General features: G+C 41.0%; 1 protein-coding gene and 1 long non-coding RNA gene across 4 annotated transcripts; one reads left to right on the top strand and one right to left on the bottom strand.

The window, feature by feature from the left end:
* Nucleotides 1-3,547: 3,547 nt before the first annotated feature.
* Nucleotides 3,548-7,883, bottom strand: LOC114844824 (tubulin alpha chain-like). Its single transcript, XM_029132464.3, has 4 exons — nucleotides 7,727-7,883; nucleotides 5,116-5,338; nucleotides 4,839-4,987; nucleotides 3,548-4,732 (listed from the first exon to the last, which is right to left on the bottom strand). Exons 1-4 carry the CDS (start codon nucleotides 7,727-7,729, stop codon nucleotides 3,758-3,760), a joined length of 1,350 nt encoding a protein of 449 aa, XP_028988297.1. The 5' UTR covers nucleotides 7,730-7,883; the 3' UTR covers nucleotides 3,548-3,757.
* On the top strand, nucleotides 5,335-14,212 carry LOC114844833 (uncharacterized). 3 transcript variants are annotated; one of them, XR_005897193.2, is made up of 2 exons: nucleotides 5,335-6,504; nucleotides 8,643-14,212. It is a non-coding gene; the product is annotated as an uncharacterized LOC114844833 (long non-coding RNA). The 3 variants fall into 3 exon arrangements; XR_003783769.2 differs by lacking the exon at nucleotides 5,335-6,504 and adding an exon at nucleotides 6,644-6,879; XR_008693053.1 differs by lacking the exon at nucleotides 5,335-6,504 and adding an exon at nucleotides 6,644-6,945.
* Nucleotides 14,213-19,467: the final 5,255 nt, after the last annotated feature.

Here is a 19,467-nt window from a genome sequence, read left to right as displayed (position 1 = left end):
GTTGGTGTGTTGATGGTTTGTGTGTATGTGTGTGTGTGTGCGTGTGTGTGTGTGTGTGTGTGTGTGTGTGTGTGTGTGTGTGTGTGTGTGTGTGTGTGTGTGTGTGTGTGTGTGTGTGTGTGTGTGTGTGTGTGTGTGTGTGTTTGACGGACGGAGAAATACCAAGGGCTCAGAGAAGAACTGGAGAAGGCTTGGAAGGTGAAGGCCACAGTGGTGCCTGTGGTGATCGGAGCACAGTGACCCCCCAAACTGGAGGAGTGGCTACAACAGATCCTTGTAAAAACATCCAGAACCCTCAAGCTTCCTGGCCTCTGGTAGAGGACCCGAACGGGTCATCCTATTGTGTGTCGAGCTGTGAGTAACTGCCCCGTCACTGAGCCATATTGGTGAGAGTATCTGTGTCCCATACATCCAACAACCTGGATACCTTGTAGCCACAGTGAAAAGACAGAGAGAGCAAATGGTCTCATTGTTGCCGTATGAGTATGCGCTCAGATGCCCACTTTTATTTTGGAACCTCACACATCGCATTAACACTATTCTCCACCATCGTGCTGCATAACCTACACAACACAGTAACTTCACAGAACTCACTCAAACCCCAGCTGCACCTACATATTAAACACCTATGCACACATTTACCGACCCTGAACACACACAATTCCCACAGCGCCCATATCTTATCTTGATAAATGTAATCAAAATTTAAAAAATGTTTGATGTAATATCAAAATATTGTAACAGAATAACTATACTGCATCACATTTACCCATTCACTCGCACAAGCACACACTGATGGCAAAGCATTTTGTCATGACCCAGGAGAGCCAGAAATCAAACCACGAATCCTATGATTACCCCATAGGACATTGAAATTAAATAAATACATATATAAATAGATGAGAGACAAATATGTAAACTAACCATGAAATTATGAAATAATCACAAACATTTTCCAAATTAAGCTTATAATTATGAAATACATTTCTGTTGCAAAATCTTCTCATTGTTATGAAATTCTACCATCCACCACACTACGGCTTCACAATAATCAAAAAATACTAAAATATATGAATAAAAATTATAGAAGGTTCACAAAATAATACACAGAAATGGTCCCCAAAAAATAGTTTTCTTCACAGAAGCTGTGAATAAATGTTTGAAACTTCAAATGCAATTATACTATGCGTAGGTCTGTCAAATTATCCACATAAGAAGAGGGTGTGAGTTATTTGGGAAGCAGCACAAACTCTGTGATAGAGTGGGTCAGATGACCTTGTTAGCGTTTAGTGGAGTGAAATCGATGGCATGGTTTGGACTTTGTGATTTTCTTGACATACTATACTTTAACTTATTCCACAGCCTCTGATGGTGGTGGAAGCATAAGAGGGAAACCCAAGGTGTTTAGCTCCAGGAAGTTGTAGCAACCAAGCGGTTTCTAACAGGGAATCTCAATGCAATAAACTCAATGACAGTTCTGTCATATGATGGAGGAAAGGAGAAAGCAAGAAGTTTGAAGCTGACTGTCTCAGCCCCACATGCTGCCTCCTGTCTGTTAGTTAGGCTGAGGTACAGTCAGCCAGGACAGAATAATGACCAGGAGGAGTAGGAGATCCCAGGAGTTGAAGGGGATTAAAGTGAAATACAAAAGGGGAGAAAGGTACAGTAATCCAGGTTGAGTTTAAGCACAAAAAGACTTTTTCAGGTTATCATTATCTGGCTGACTACTTCCTGCTATGCATTCTGTGTTCATTCCTCTTCTATTCTTTCCATTCCATTTATTCCATCCACAGATGTAACCCTCCCACTAAAAATACAGCAAACATGTTATTTTTGTAACCATACACATCCTGAGAAAAATAGCAAAGAAATGTAGAAGAAAAGAAGTTTTATTGTGTCCTTGATGACCTTTTATAAATCCCCTGTCTATACCGCCTAAACTCTGCTAAGCGTTAATTACTTACAGTAGAAGCAATTAAGGAGCCTAAATGAAGGCCTCACACACTGAAGAAGGATAAAAAAATCCACTGACAACTTCAGAAACTACGAGTTAAGACCTGAGCTGGGAAATCTGCCTGTCTCCCATGGTTCTCAACTGAACATTTATGACAAAGAGAAAGTCTTTCTCCATTTCTCCATCCTTTTGAAAATAAATCCTCCATTTATTTTAAACAAGAGTCATTTAGCTTTCTTGCAGCATCACTCTAATTTAAAGATACTTTTGTTTCAGATAACAGGGAAATACTTTTATTTAAATGTAATTCCTTAAGCACTGATAATATAAATGAAATATATTTTCTTGACACTAAAATGGAAAACACAATTGATCAAAAAACACCCAAATACTGTTGTGGAAATTTCCCATAAAGAGGCAGATGAGAGAGTTGTCTTTTGTGTGGTTTATTATAAAAATAAAGGAAAATAAAAATAATGTGGAAAGTAAATCAAAAACATGGATGTTGATCGTGCACATCAACAAACCAAAAAACAGTTGGGAAGATCACTGCACACACCACGAAGGTGTGATGCAGAGAGCCCACGATCCTCAAGTTGCTTTTGCCTTTTAACCTCTCTGTCCGACTACGGTGGAACGTCTGTGTAGCCCAATCAGATTACATGCACTATCTCATCCCTGTTGCCGTGTGTGTGGAGAAGTTTACATTCTCACACCTGCATCACTGGCGTCTGAGAGGAAGAAGCGCTAAATCTCAACAGACAGAGACACAACTCCCCGGCCTTGGGTTTGGAAGCTAGAGTCCAGAATCTATCAGGCAGAGACAACTATTGAACAATCTAGGTGAAATGTCAAAAAAATAAAACAGAGGTAAGACAAAACATGAGATATTAATTGCAGAACATAAGTCATAAATCAATCAATAAGAAAGAATAAGGAAGAAACATTTTTTCCATTACAACTGTATGTTTCAAGCTTATATGCAATAATTTTGCAAGTGCATGTAAATCTGAGTATTATTTTTGATGTCTACCTTATTATGATGTCTATCCTAATCCCACTTCGTTCCTTGTATGTTGATCCTACTGGTCTTTAGAGTGACACCACACTGCCATCACATGGAGAAACAACCACCACGCAAAACTGTAAACTGTGTAACTCTCTCTCTATCAATGTGTTTTTATTGATCTGCAATTAGCTATTAATTAGCTATAGGTGATATAAAATATAGGTGTTTTTGATTTGGTTTATGACACTGAATGTTTTTCCCAAGAGCTGATTGGTTCCAGCTTTAATTCAGATGTTTTAAAGTGTTTTTGTTGTTTGTTGTGTTTATCACAAAGTTTGGTTTTGGAGCCAACGTGAATGGTTTTGTTCCAAAGGTGAAATGAAATGGAGCAACGATTAATTTTGACCTGAAAATAGGATGTTTGGAGAATTTGGTGAGATATTATAACCCTGTGTGTACTGTTATGAGAATGCAAAAAGTAATTTCAAGAAAAGTGTTTAAGCAATCAGGAAAAGCTACAATAGAAAACGTTGTCGCTCTCTATCAGGTTTAGCCCAAGGAAGCTTCGAAACAATAAAAGTATAGAAGGTGTAAACAGCTTTATTTAGAAAATAAGGTAAAGAATTATTATTTTTTTCTCTGGAGAGTCATCTTTCAGTAAAATCAAACATAATAGTATTTATTTCAACAAACTGCTGCTCAGCAGTAACTTATAGCAATGAGAGAGTGGTTTAGTGTTTTATGAACACAAACTCTGGAGAAAACAGACATAAAAAACATTTTAAGAGCTGTTTTTAATACTCCTCCCCTTCGTCATTATCATCATATGAGTCGAGGCCAACCTCTTCATAATCCTTCTCCAGAGCTGCCATGTCCTCTCTGGCCTCTGAGAACTCTCCCTCCTCCATACCCTCACCCACATACCAGTGGACAAAGGCCCTCTTGGCATACATCAGGTCAAACTTGTGGTCAAGTCGGGCCCAGGCTTCAGCAATGGCAGTGGTGTTACTCAGCATGCACACAGCCCTCTGCACCTTGGCCAGGTCTCCACCAGGGACCACAGTGGGAGGCTGGTAGTTGATGCCCACCTTGAAGCCTGTGGGACACCAGTCCACAAACTGGATGCTACGCTTAGTTTTGATGTTGCTGATTGCCACGTTGACATCTTTGGGTACCACATCGCCACGATACAGCAGGCAGCAGGCCATGTACTTGCCGTGCCGAGGATCACATTTAACCATCTGGTTGGCTGGTTCAAAGCAGGAATTGGTAATTTCAGCCACAGTGAGCTGCTCGTGATAGGCCTTCTCTGCTGAGATAACAGGGGCGTAGGTGGCCAGAGGGAAGTGGATACGTGGATAGGGCACCAAGTTGGTCTGGAATTCTGTCAAGTCCACATTCAAGGCACCATCAAAGCGCAAGGAGGCAGTGATGGAGGAGACGATCTGGCTAATAAGGCGGTTGAGATTGGTGTAGGATGGGCGCTCAATGTCCAAATTCCTGCGACAGATGTCATAGATGGCCTCATTATCCACCATGAAGGCACAGTCAGAGTGCTCCAAGGTGGTGTGGGTGGTTAGGATGGAGTTGTAGGGCTCTACCACAGCTGTAGAGACCTGAGGAGCAGGGTAGATGGCAAATTCAAGCTTGGACTTCTTGCCAAAGTCCACTGAGAGGCGTTCCATCAGCAGAGAGGTGAAACCAGAGCCTGTTCCCCCTCCGAATGAGTGAAACACGAGGAAACCTTGGAGCCCTGTGCACTGATCAGACTGAGGAGACAGAAGCATTTGGGTATTTTGTATTAACCTTCCTCAAAGATCAGCCTCTAATCAGTGACAAATCAATCTGAGTTCCTGCAAAGTAAGCACAGCCTACCAGCTTGCGTATCCTGTCGAGTACAGAATCAATGTGCTCCTTTCCAACGGTGTAGTGGCCGCGGGCATAGTTATTGGCAGCATCCTCCTTACCTGAAATCAGCTGCTCAGGGTGGAAAAGTTGACGATAGGTCCCTGTACGAACCTCGTCTAAAAAAATAATGATATGATCAACACTAACAATAACATAACCCAACAGCTGATCAAATTGTTAGGAAGATACCTGGAAGCATTGGAGGTTTAATTAAATTTAGATAATTATAAGACAAATTCCTCACCAATAACAGTTGGCTCCAAGTCAACAAATATGGCCCTGGGAACATACTTCCCAGTTCCCGTCTCACTGAAAAAGGTGGTAAAGGAGTCATCATAGCCTCCACTGGGCTTGCTGCTGGGCATGTGGCCGTTGGGCTGGATTCCATGCTCCAGGCAGTACAGTTCCCAGCAAGTGTTGCCCATTTGGACCCCAGCCTGGCCAACGTGGATAGAGATGCACTCACGCTGTGGAAGAAGAGAGAAAGTCCAATATCATTAATGATTCGAATTATATAACCTAGGACTAAATTCATCATGCAAATCAAAGACATGTGATTTAACTGCATGATTTACTGTAATGTCAACATTTCTGCTTTATAAACTTGTCTTGATCTGCTGAGACAGTTTTCGTAACAGAGCCAGTAAACCTGAATAAAGCCAACTGGCCGCATCTGCTTACTGTATATTATTTTTTGGTGGCACAGTTTGACTTTTCAAACTGCATCTGCAACCCTTTGCGGATAAGTGTTACAGTACATTTATATCTTGCAAGTAGGATGTGACAAATCACATATCACTCAAGAAATCACTTATGTAAGTGAGCAAGCAGATGTGATTAACGCAGCATTGTCAGAATGCCTGGAGGGACCAAAGTGCTCCCACACCCTGTACAAGTATTTGTAAAGTCGCTCCTTCTAAAGTATGTGCGAGGTGCATGATTGCTATCGACTACAACAAGTTTGGTCTCATCATTTGAAAAGAGATTCTTGGCCTAGAGACGTGAGAAAGCACTGCTGTCTACTGCGTTTGGTGAAACTGTATTTAGGAGGAGAAAAAAGTGACAGAGGATTCAAATACGTAAGATAATGAGTGGAATGGAAGGCAAGCCCAAACTTCTCATATTGGATCACTGACATAAAAACAGTTCTCAAAAGTCATACATAACTATAATCATTCGTAAAATTCTTCTACTTATTTCTTTGTTTTAATGCATGTAGCATCTCCCATTATTAGGTGTTTACATTTTTACAGGAATTAGTCTGTCACCAACAGACCAGCTGTCTCTAGTAATATGAGACACTTGACAAGTATTGCTGTCAAATATAATGTGTGCCACTTGTGGAGCAAAAACTCCAATTTTTTTTTTACATAAATTTTTCACAAAATTCACTTTCATGTTTAACAAGTGGCTCGTTTACGAGGTGACAAACTAACTTAACTAACCCTAACCCTCAAATTAGTACTGTTCTTTATGCAAAAGTGTTACACACTAATAACTTGTTTTGATTGTTTAGAATTCTGATCTTCTCTTTACTCAGAAAGCTTGTACTAAGTCCAGGGGAGTGGTAACGGTCACATGGGAGAAGCCAAGTATGGCTGTAGCTGCCATCTCAGCAGGCAACTATTTTAGGGTAAGTGTCATTCATAGGACCCACACAGACGCACACGCCCCTGCAGCTTTAACCCACTAACCCACATCTCAAAGAGTAACTGACTTTTCACTGCAACTTTCAGTGCAATTGTTAACTAGCTCAGCTTTACTTTTACTTTCCTGCTTTTGTGAGTTTCAACATATGTGCGAGAAAAAAAAAAGTAGGAGTGGCGACTTGTTCGCCTGCTAGTTTTGCAACACACCACCCCAGGGTTCACGTTTACTAGTCACACTGCTCGCCACTGTGACATTTTCCAGGCAAAAGGGAGTGGAACTGCATGATTGTCTGTGGAACAAAACCAAAAGTGGAATAATTGAGAAGATAATCTGCAATTTCTCAATTTCCTAAATGAGTGTAAGCTGGAGTGTTGCTTGTTCAAGTGTGTGCTCTCTGATAGAATTCTGCCATGTTGAAAACAGAGTGAGTCAACAGGAAATGTCAAATGTTATCTGAGTTGCGACATGACTTGCAGTTACAGCCCCTATATTATGATGGAACAAAGTCAAAGGAATTAGCCAGCGTGGACTTCAGTCTTTTTAGCTTTCTAATGGTCTTTAGCTTGTAAAAACATTGATCCGAGGCTGCTGGGAGGGTTTACTGTCATGTGCCTGACCTCGTGTTTGAAATCTGATATATGTGTGTTTGCTACATAGTTGACATTTCTGTGTTTAAAAGGTGCCTAGTGTGTTGAAAGGACCTAAAGTAGTAGTACTGTAAGTAGTAGCTTGAGGTTTAACAGGAATTATCAGCTCACTGTCGAACAATAGGAATAGAAATGTAAAGTACAAACAGGCAGTGGTGACCACATCAGCCCTCCCAACAAGCTAGGCGAGGAAGCCAGACGGTCTCTCAGTCCCCATATGGAAACTATTAACCTTTACTGGAGCTGGAGCTACATGCCTGGCAGCATGTTTCCACTGATTTACTTAATGCTTTTCACTACTTTAAACATATAAAGACTGGGGTTTTATGGACTCCAGAATTTTTACAAAAGCTTTCTGCGGGCTGTAAAGCAGAAATAATAAAGAAAGGCTTGGGCTTGTAACACAACTTGTAAAGGGAGTACGCATACACTCATCACAAGGGTAATACTGTTCTAACACATTTTTACCATTTTTTTTTCACGTAAAATAATTCAGATTTTGCTTTTGTCAATGCCAATCTCACTTGTTAGTGCTAAAAAAAAGAACTGATGACTCACCATTTTGCTGTTCTTATTGTGTTTTGTTGTAGTATAAAACTCAAACTGCAGTTTCTCACAGTGAACCTATAATGAGATCTCTGTGAGTGAAGTCCTGTTTGTGAGACACATGCACTCTTATAGTTGCATACTAGGGGTGGAGGAAAAGAGGTGGAGCCATTAACAGTTGCAGCTGTGTTCTTTTAAAATACCTTCCGTTGTCAAACTGGCCTTTTCAAAATAAAAGCTAGACTGGAAAAATACTAGAAATATTGTAAAATTCAATATTTACATATAAATATAAATATGAAATAAATACAATAATATTCAACTACAATGCTAATACAGATAAATTGGTCAAGGTATGTGTGTGGTCAATGAAACCATATAAATGGGTAGAAATAGGCTTTTTTCATAGTTAGTTACACACTTTCTACCTGCTGTTTGATCTTAGCATTGTTGTATTGCTGTTTTAGCATTTTTGAAAATATATATTTTTTTCATTAGTGTATGTATGTATACAGAAACTACAGCAATGTATTACTCTCACTATTTTTTTATTTGCATCTTTTTTTATTGCAAATTTTTATATGCGTTTACTGGCGATTTCTTGAACAAACAGCTGGTACTTGAATGTTTGAAGATCATAGATGTGTGCATTGACAAAAGGGAGAAAGATATGGAGGGTGAGAGGAGGGAGAGAAATGGGAGAGGGAGTGATGGTGGTTTTAAAGTTTAAAAACTGAAAATAAAACTAAACAGCCTTTATAAGCATTAGTAGCCTGGTATTGTACTCACTGTACTATAGTTACAGTCTAAAGGTACCTTTACTTTTATAGTCTTCTACTTTGAATCTGTTTACAGCTTTATTCACTATATATTTACACTATTTATTATTATTTCCAATGATGCATTTACCTGTTACCTGTTCTTCAAGAGCCTGGACCGACGGCTGTGCTTCAGCGACCAAGCGCGTCGGGAAGAAGGGCACGAGGAGACGCGGGTCGGACCACGAGACCACGCAGGTGACGCTGAGCAAACTGCATTCTGAGACGACCGGAGGAGCCGCCACGATGTAAATACTCAAGCTGATTTCTTGTCTCCCATTACGTTAAATGTGGCAACTCGTGAACAGGAAGCCAAAGAACCCATGCAATTGCGGCCACGACGCCGTTAGGTGCCCACTAAAAGATCAGGCTCACCGCTAAAGAGAAGGCTAGAGTTGAGCCACTCTTCCATGTTTAACGGTCCTTCTCGCTCACTGCCTACTGTCACAATCTCAGCAGGTTCTAGTTCTCTCCAGAAAGCCGTGCTCAGATGTGGATGGGGTTCCCAAGTGCTGTATTTAATAAGAAGAGGGCTACATCTCCTCCTCCCCATCGGCTCCATGATTGTGCCATTAACCTGCGACCTGGCATGTCTCCTCCCAACGGAAGGCTCTACCAGTTGGCTTCTAAGGAGAGGCTTACCATGAAGGAGTATATTGATAACGCGCTGTCTACTTGTATTATTCATCCATCCACGTCCCCATTCTTTTTTGTTGACAGGAAGGATAGCTCTCCTTCGCCTTGTATTGATTATAGGGGCTTAAACAAGATAACAGTACATGAATCTTACCATTTTCCCTTGTTGTCTTCAGCATTCAAGCTACTCACAGACGCCCGCATTTACACTAAGCTAGATCTCCGCATTGCATATCATCCGATCTATATTCGCATTCACGCTATGAATATCTTTGTCATGCCCTTTGGCCTCACCAATGTTCCTGCAGTGTTCCAGTCCTTCGTGAATGATGTCCTTGGTTACGCGATTAATGATTTTGTATTTGTTTATTTAGACGACATCTTGATCTTTTCACGCTCTGAGGAGGAGCATCGTCAACACGTGAGACAAGTGCTGAAGAGGTTACTGGAACTCAAACTGTATGTTAAAGCAAAAAAGGGTGAATTTCATGTACCTACCATGTCCGGATTTGTCATATCACAGGGTCAAATCCAAATGGAGCCTACTAGGACTCAGGCCGTGAAGGAGTGGCCAGTTCCTCAGTCATGATGGGATGTCCAGCGATTCTTGGGCTTTGCCAATTTCTACCGGCATTTCAGCAGCATTGCTTTCCCCCTTCATCCCCTTACCTCATCCAAGGTGCAGTTCCAGTGGTCGGCATAAGCTGACAATTCCTTCTCTCAGCTCAAGCACTGCTTCACAATGACACCGGTCCTTCACATGCCAGATCCAGCTTGCCAGTTTGTGGTGGAGGTCGATGCATCCAACTGTGGGATACTGTAGGTGCAGTGTTTTCCCAACGAGACACTGAGAGTGCTAAGTTGCATCCCTGTTCTTTTATGTCCTGGAAATTGTCCCCAGCAGAGCGAAACTACAACATTAAGAATCGGAAGCTCCTGGCCCTCACCCTTGTAAAGTGGTGCCATTGGCTGCAGGGAGCAGAGCAGCCATTCCTTGTGTTCACAGACCATAAGAACCTGAAGTATCTCAAGTCCACCAAGAGGTTGAACTCTGGTCAAGCACGTTGGTCCCTCTTCTTCAGCAGGTTTAACTTTTATGTCTCCCGTCACTCTGTCTCCAAGAATACAAAACCGGACGCTTTGTCACGCCTCCCCAACGCCGAGGAGGATGTCGAGACCCCTGAACCCATCCTGCCCACCTCATATCTAGTTGGAGCAGTTACGTAGGCCATCGAGAATAGAGTCAATGAAGCGGGCCTGGATCAACTTTCCCAGCCAGCCTGTCCCCCTAACCGGTTGTTTGTACCCCCTGAGGTCCAAGAAGAGGTAATCCAATGGGCCCATACTGTACATCCTCTTTCAGTGGTCACCCAGGCATCCACCGGACAGCTTTTGTTATTGGTCGATTCTGGTGGCCATCGGTCCTCAGGGATGTCAAGGAGTATGTGGCCACCAACAACCACCCGGGTTCCTGCAACCTCTCCCCGTTCCCCATAGAACATAGTCACACACCGCCCTGGACTTTGTCACTGCTTTACCTCCTTCCCAGGGCAACACTGTAGTCATGATAGTTATTGATCGATTTTCCTCGGCTAACTAACTTTATTTCTCTTTCCAAAATCCCCTTCGCCAAGCAGACTGCTTGAGTTGTGCTGGAGTACGTCTTCTGCCTTCACGGCTTCCCCTGTGACGTGGTGTCAGACTGGGGTACCAAGTTTGTGTCAAGGTTCTGGCAGGAGTTCTGTTCCCTGTTGGGTGCCCAGGTCAGTCTTTCCTCAGGTTATCACCCACAGTCCAATGGACTAACCAAACGCACCCACCAGCAGTTGGAGACCAGACTGCGTCTCCTCTGCTCTACAAACCCCTCCTCGTGGGGTGTTGCACACAACACTCTGCCCTGCTCCACGACTAGGTTGTCTCCATTCCAGTGCGTCCACGGACCTCTGTTGGTTCTACCGACCCCACCTACACCACCTGCAGGCATTGTTGACGGGGGCCCGGTGTACACGGTCAAAGAGTTGTTGGCCAGCCGCCGTCAGGGCCGTGGTCTGCAGTACCTTGTGGACTGGGAAGGGTACGGTCTGGAGGAACGGTCCTGGATCCCGGCTAGGGATCTCTGCAATCCCGGTCTCGTTGCTGGATACCATCAAGCCCATCCTGACCATCCTGGGCTGTCTGGAAGCCACCCTGGATGAGGGGGTTCTGTCAGGAATCAAGAATCCTCACCGTGTTATTAACCACTTCCTGTCTTATTTTGTCTAGTTCCAGTATCAGTCAGTCCACCAGTTTTGCCTCCACCTTTACTTCGGTTTCAGTATTCATCAGCTGTTTCCTGTTAGTCATTTGCTCTGTATTTAAGTTCCAGCATTCACATTGACCAGCATTCCAGTGTTTTTCTTGTATAGTCTAGACCGAGCCTTGACCCAGTTCTGTTTTGACCACAGCCTTGCCTGCACTCTTTGTACAGATTGTACAGGTTGCCATTGTTTTATTTTTGTCTTGTCCTCCTCATGCTTGTTTGTTTGCTGACCCGAGTCGGTGAGTCGCGTGGGATCTCAAAGCAAGAGGGAGGGGCATTGGTGTGTGTCTGCTTCTCGCCGGCTTACAGGATCGATCAATGTCAATACTAGTGTTGGTATTGATACTATCGATATTAGGATCGATCCGCCCACCCCTAGTAACCGCTAAGTATCTGACCACTGCCTGTTTGACCTGCAAATAGTGTCCTAATGTAGGGGACACTTGTGAGATGTGATATGAGGTATAAAATTAGTGTAGGTGTTACTGATGCAATGTTTATGAATAATAGAAAAGTAGAATATTTCAGTAATGTCTGAAGAGAAATGCACTTTCAGAACATATATCCAAGTAAAGCAGAGGCTAATGAAACTTCTACTGTACTTCTACCACTACGTCTACTACTACTAAATCATAGCACAATCGTTGAACATCGACTTAACAACAGGTAACCCTACCTTCTGGGTAACCCAGAAGGTAGAAATAACAGGGAATGGGATCCGTTTTACGGGATCCGTAATATGGGCTTTGTGTGATGATATTTGAACGTGTACATTGTTTATTTAGCTAGCGATTAGCTTAACATTTTTCATTCTTTGGCTCCATAACTCATCACATTTGATAGCCAGCATGCTTTGGTGCATAACCTTAGATTCCTTTAGATTTGAGCTTTCATTTAAGCCCTTGTTTATGCGTGTATGCATAAAGTATCACAGTGGTAAATCCATAAGTGGGTCGCAAACTAGTCCAGGGCTGGCTATAATGCTAACTACATGCTAACGGCTTATTGTATCATATCTTTGTCTGTGTTTGATGTACATGAAGACTTATATAGTGTTGTAGCCCTTTAATTTAATTTTAGGCATGTCTATATTTGTGCATTTGTTTATCCTGTAAAACACAATACTTATTCTGTAAAACACACTTCCTTCCCAGTGAATAGGGCCTAAAAGGTTTTATATTTAGTTTTTTATTGAAGGATAGATGGATGCTTTAGAGTTAAAATATACTGCCACTCGTGCTTTTAAAAATACATTGAGTAACGTTCTAGCAACTGTCAGGGAACGCTCGGATGAGGACCCAAATGCACAGCAGAACACAGGTTGACGGTGATCAAAGGGTGGTTTATTCCGGTAGGCAGAGACAGCGTCAGGGACAGGCAAGGTTCGTACACGAAAGCCAGAAATAACAGTACCGAGTCGTCAGGCGGAGAAGCGTGGTCAGGCAGGCAAACAAGGTCGATCATCAACACCAGGATACATGAAACACGGCCGGACAGGAACAATGAACTGGGGGAACAACGATGACACACGAAACAGAAACCGGGAGTGCTACAAAATAAAACCGGAAATGGAAACTGGAACCAAAATAAAACAAGGAGCAGATCCAGAGACTGTGACAGCAACACCTTTAATTGGCCCAGTTGTCATATATTTCCCAAAAATTCAATGCATAATTTATAAACAATTTGCAACAATAAAATGACAATATACTGCCAATATAAATATACTTATACAATATACTTAAATCCATTCTCAGTCTTTCTAATCATGAATAATCATGTCACTTTTTTGAAGTGAAGAGGAAACTGTTTGGTCAAACTAGGGCATTGAACCTATATTAAACAGAAGTACAGAATTTGATAGTGTATCAATAAGAATTAAATTAAATAATATTGTATTTAATCTGTAAAAGATTATTATACTCGTTTCTAATGAAATGCTATTTAATGAATTGTGTAATTTGTGCATAGTAAGAATGGTTGGTTTCTTCTCTGTTCTATTTGGCCATATTTTTTTTAACTGTTTGACCAGAGTGAGATGAGGGATGAAAACTATTTAAAATAAAAGGAAATGAAAATAATGAAGGAACTTGGTGGACATTGATGGGGATCCAGCTGAAACATTTTCATGTTGAGCTTTTTAACATGGCACTAAATAGCTTCATAGTTTACAGTCACTAGATGGCGCCATCATAACTTTGATTTTTTTTCTGTATGCAGTAATGTAGAACGTTCTGCAATAAATATCTAATAGACTCTGAGTGCAATAAGTAATATTTTGGTATCAACTGAAACATTATTGTTTATTCTCTCAAATTCAGCTCTGTGTTGTCATGCCAAACTGTAAATCTGTTCACCGTTCTTTGGAGCTGAGGAATGCAGAGCTGATCCAGGAGGCCTCAGAGGCCTGAGCTCCTCGCACCAGGTCTTTGGCTCTGAACGTAAACACCCTCATAATCCTCAAACAAACCCACAGTCATTCACACTCTAAGCCTCATCCCCTCAACAGCCCGTGATTCTTCAAACGCTCTCCCAAGCATGTTTTTGGACAGAAGAGATGGTTTGTGACAGAGCCAGATAATAGAGATCTTTATCAACTGTTGCATTTTAGCCTTCTGTCATTGGAGAGATTGCTTTTCTTGACTGTAAACTATTGCAATCTTTTGCTTTCCCTGAGTGTTTTGCAACTTTTCTTGCAATAGATTCAAGATTTAATTATCAAATTACAATAAACCTTTTAAAACATTTAAACTAGTTTTGATGGACCCTCGGGTTTACAGACAACTGCTGTACCAACTGGACCACTGGGTAGGCCTGTTAAAAATTAAAATTCCAAACCTATGTTACCTGGACTTTAAAGAGTACTAAACAATCCAAACTACAGAACTTAAAATACAGTAAACTAGTTAATGCATATAAGTTATCAAGGTTTAGTATAAAGCTTAGTATCAACTGGAGTACCTTTGTTTAAGGGAAATCTGTTGCAAACCTGCTGTTCTACCTGACCAGACCTAATTGCAGAGAATTATTTTGGCCACTTGATGTCACCGAATTGACCTACTTGACCCTGCGCTTGACTCCACTGAGCCACTGGCTTGAACCCCCCCTCACTGGCGATACTTGTCCTATTACACTCTAGGCCTGACTTCACCTGGACTTAACTCACCAAACTGGAACCAAAGAGAACCCAAATGTGTGGGACATGAGGTATAAGATATTTAGATTAGCGACAAAAGACAAAAAAGACAAAATTACTGACAATGGAATGTGAGGAGCTGAACTAACCAAATACACTGCAGAGCGGGAAGAATAAACGTACTGTAGAACTAAAGGTCGCTGGCACACGCAGCAGAACACAGTGACTGACAAGCAATGCAGATACTAAGGGAGCTGAGATTCACTGCACAGCATAAAAACATAACAGTGGCAAACTAAGACCACAAATAACCGGATGTGCACTCAGACAATACAAGGACAAGAGAGGAACAAACAAGGGCTCCCTCTGCAGACCGGAGAGGTGAACTGCAACATAATCTAAGGTAAAAATAAGAGTAAACTAACAGTAAAGTATTATCAGACTATATGTGTCGCGCTGCACCAGTAACTAAAAGGATCCAACACTTTTATGACCCTCCTAAAAAGTCTATCTATCTAGGTTGAGTGTGGAAAAGACAAGGTCCTTAAGGCTTATGTCCAAGGAAATTTATCTTTTTTGTAGCAGAAGCAGAAAATGTCACAGTATTTTATTAATAATATATTTTTATTATTTAATTTATACTTTATATAAGTAGGTATTGAATGGATCCACTATCATCTAATAATTTTATGCCTGAGCCATTGTACATTCAGAACACTTATGAAATTGAACACCCCTTCACAGTATAGCCAAATAATGATATTATATTGGAGTAGATGTACTGTAGATCCTTCATGTGTAAAGTCAGTTCATAATAAAAATCTGAAATTGTATTCCAATACTGCACAAGTTTACTGAGAATGGAGTGCATCAGCCAAATGGCTGGTAATTAAAAATGTAAACAATAACTGTATTATGCATTCTCAGTGTATTTATGTGTGAATAGGACAGACCTCCATATAAGCAGAATGTTTGTCTGGGATTTAATAATGTAACATTATGCAGCAGTGTGTTTAAATTAGCCAATCAAGTCAACACTAAACGTGTATAGTAAATGAAATCACTGGTGTAACAGTCAACATGAATATTCATCTAGAAGGTGAACACAGTTGTCCTATAGAAGCTCTGAAGGTAAAGACACAAATCCACATCACTGCCAAAGAGTTTTAGCACAGCATAATACAAACTGTAATGAGCTTTCACAGAACAATACAAACCATATATTAAACATAGTCCAGTGTGTGATGTCTGTCAGACGGGAGTCCTTCATTCTCCATATAACAGCAGTCCCTGTGAAAATGTTGCTTTCTGTTTCTGTTGCCTTCCCAAAATCCACAACTAGATTAATAAAACATCAGGTAAGAAGTTTTGGTTTCTTTGTGCTCTTGGATCCTGATGATGTTTGTATGAGTATCTTAATGCGTTTCCTCTCTAGGCTGGAATAATCCAAAGCATTGATTCAAGTGTTTAGATGTCCGTTTGTCCTGTTAGAAGCTAATTTCATTTCTTGCTGAGAGAGAGAGAGATTCCCCAAAGGACACACCATCATAAATAAATCAGTCTAATCCCTTCTAATTATTATGTGAATTTGTGACAGGAAGATTTAGAGTTGCTAAGTGGTCTATTCATTTTTATGAAATCCAACTTAATATGATTCAACTGATTGCTTTTCTGATAACCAACCCTCACTGGTCAATTTAGTAATATATGTTAATATTAGCTGATATCTAGAGGTAAAGTACATCAAATTCACTGCAGGGGAACACGAGAGGGAATTCTGAGGAAATTCTTATGGTTTTGCCTTAGAGGCTTTGTCTGTAGCAGATTTTTACAGTAGAATCATTCTTCCACCCATTTTCTACTGCTTAGGCCCATGTGGGGTCACGGGGGGGGGGGTGCTGGATTCTATCCTAACCATCTACGGGCGATAGGTGGCGTACACCCTAAGCAGGTTGCCAGGCCAGATTAACAGTAATGACAAATTTGTCTTTTTTTTACCAGCTAATAAAATTACTTTGTGTTGACCAATTTATTAAACAAGCGCATGAAGTGATTGACCTCTTTTTAACCTTTCCACTTTGTGGAAAAGGTTAAAAAGAATGTAGTGCTACACATGTACTCTTTGTTCTAACTGCAGTCATGGTGCATTTTTTGCCTTAAGGTTAAAATAATGACAATGACTGATCAATATAACAATGTGTAGACCTTCTATTAAAAAGATTGTATAAAAACCTAAATTAACTAAGCTTATCAAAATGTCCATTTATTTTGGGTGTTGTTTCTAATGTGAAGTATTAAATAGCAAAGTGATTCAAATCTCATCCCTCATAGGGCACCTCTAAAACATAAATAATACAATCTATTGATTTAGCTGTTTAGCTGTGTAAAGAGATTTAACAATACGGAGGTGCCTGACTCCCATAAAGTTTATTGATAATCAAAAGTTATTGAAGTATCTGATCAGTAATCTGCAATAATCTATAATGGTTTATATGTTGAAAGTAAGAGGGGAGTCCTTGCCTGTAAATTTGCTCACCATCTCTGGGCTGGCGGTGATAAGGGTTAAGCTGTATTGAAGCTGGATGGATGCAGAGATCAAAGTCTGTGGCCCAAGCCTTAGAAAAAGCTCACAAGTCGCTCTCTTGAGATAAAATATCTACTGCTGCTATATGGGCACAAGTAGCCTGAGGCTTCAGCAGCACCAGAAACAACCTGTTTCTGGTGCAGGTTCAGATGGTTGACAGTGAGGAACAATCATAAAGAATTTAAATGCTCCCTCTGTTGTATTTATAATGTAATGTTTGCAATTCACATTTAATCTCCTGAGATTAAGGGAGAAGGGATCATCTTTATGCTGTTTGCACATTCTCTCCTTGTCTGCTTCCTCTTAAAGTTTGAATTAACTTCAAATATAAATAACAGATAAGCTTTAAAGTAAACTACACTCAGTTAAAGCTGCTTAAATTGATTATTTTAAATAACCGCACATATAAATTGTCTTGTTTCTGTGGTTGTGGCTTCTTGAAACATGAACTACTTACAGCATGTCCATTAACATTACATAACTGAAATATAAAAATGTTAAGACCAGAACCTTAAAGACCTTATAGTTCCTTATGCTCCCAGCAGAACACTTCATTCTCAGAGCGCTGGGCTACTTGTGGTTCCTAGAGTGTTTAAATGTAGAACAGGGGGCAGAGCTTTTAGCTACCAAGCTCCTCTCCTCTGGAACCAGCTCCCTCTTCAGGTTCGAGAAGCTGACACACTCTCCACCTTTAAGATTAGGCTTAAAACCTTCCTTTTTGATAAAGCTTATAGTTAGAGATGGTTCAGGTCACTGGCAATTATTGTTAGTCACAGGAACCATCTCTTAGTTAAGCTGCAATAGACATAGACTGCTGGGGGACTTAATTTATACACTGAGCTCCTCTGTTTCCTTCTACCTCCTCTGTCCCATAACCTCCCATCATTGTCCCATGTTTAACTAACCTTGTCTCTTTCTGTCCAGGAGTTGTGCTTCCCCCCCCCCCCCCCCCCCCCCCCCCCACTCTTTCTCCCTCTCTGTCCTCACCTACAGGTATCATTGGACTCAAAGTTTGGTGTCTGTGATGTGCAGCTGCGGATCCAACCATCCTGCCTGCATCCAGTCCCTGGTCCTACCATCCTGCCTGTGCTCTGTTGTTGCTTGTTGTTGCTTGTTGCTGTTGCTGTGCTTTTCTATCTCTCTATCCTCTCACCCCAACCGGTCGAGGCAGATGGCCGCCCACATCCAGTCTGGTTCTGCTGGAGGTTTCTTCCTCGTTAGAGAGGGAGTTTTTCCTCTCCACTGTTGCTGTCAAATTAAATGCTTGCTGTATGTGGGATTTGTTGGGTTTAGTTGTGTGAGGTTTTAAACCTTACTTTGTAAAGTGCCTTGAAATAACTTTGTTGTGATTTGGCACTATATAAATAAAATTGAATTGAATTGAATAGAACAAAAAGGGTTTACAGACCACTCAGATTTTCCTGTAGTGTTTCCTGTCCTTATGTGTATTTTCATATCTATACCCATAATGTGCTGCTACTGTATCTCCTCCTTCTCCACCTGTCTATCACCATCGTCATCACCATAAATTGGACGTTTCTCCCATATTGTCATCGATTCCTTTCTATCTCCACCTGCCACACTGGAGAATTGAACACCCTTCATTATTGATCTGCCAGCCTATTAAAACCTCCTTGGGAACATTATCTTATTTTTTTTAACAGAAGACCTTTTTTAAAACCATCAAATCAATTTTCACATTCAGATAAAAGATACACCGTGTCACATTGTTGCAAACAAGACTGAGTAATAAATCAGATGAGACAATTTGTAATAATTTTGCTTTTTATTGTACCTTAGACCGGATTATGATTTACCATATTATTTGTTTACATGAGCTGCTGTTGAGAATTTGCCTGAGCACCAACAGGTCATAATGTCAAAATCGATTGTAATTCTGATTTGTTTTCAGCTTTTACCCCACACTTGGCCGTGCCCCTTTCTCACGCACTTTCACTTTTTGGTCTTTCCTCCCCTTCCCTTCCTCCAATAGTTTGTACAATCCCTTCCACACAGAATTTGTTTAGTTCTGCCTGCTAGTCAGTTGTTTTAGGTATTTACTGTAAGTGGATGATGGCCAGGTAGCTCAATGGGTAGAGCGTTGGCCTGACAAGCTTAAAGTCCCCAGTCCAATCTCACCAGAACAAGATACTTTACATGATCTTCCATGCTCCTTAAGGGGGCAACCCGCCATTGAGGTCATAGGTCACATGCATCATTAGGGAATGGGTCAAATGCAGAGAACACAATTTTACCAATGAGACCAATATTTGTATCTTA

Source organism: Betta splendens, chromosome 2 (genome assembly GCF_900634795.4).
Source record: "Betta splendens chromosome 2, fBetSpl5.4, whole genome shotgun sequence".
Lineage (NCBI taxonomy): Eukaryota > Metazoa > Chordata > Actinopteri > Anabantiformes > Osphronemidae > Betta > Betta splendens.
Note: the sequence above shows the minus strand (reverse complement) of the source record. Positions and strands in the feature narration are given on the sequence as shown.

Bases quoted from the DNA above. Each gene is read 5' to 3' on its own strand.
- LOC114844824 (XM_029132464.3), bottom strand. The intron at 4,988-5,115 runs GTGAGGAATTTG...TTATTTTTTTAG, and splicing joins CTTGGAGCCAACTGTTATTG to ACGAGGTTCGTACAGGGACC. The intron at 4,733-4,838 runs GTAGGCTGTGCT...CTGTCTCCTCAG, and splicing joins TCGACAGGATACGCAAGCTG to TCTGATCAGTGCACAGGGCT.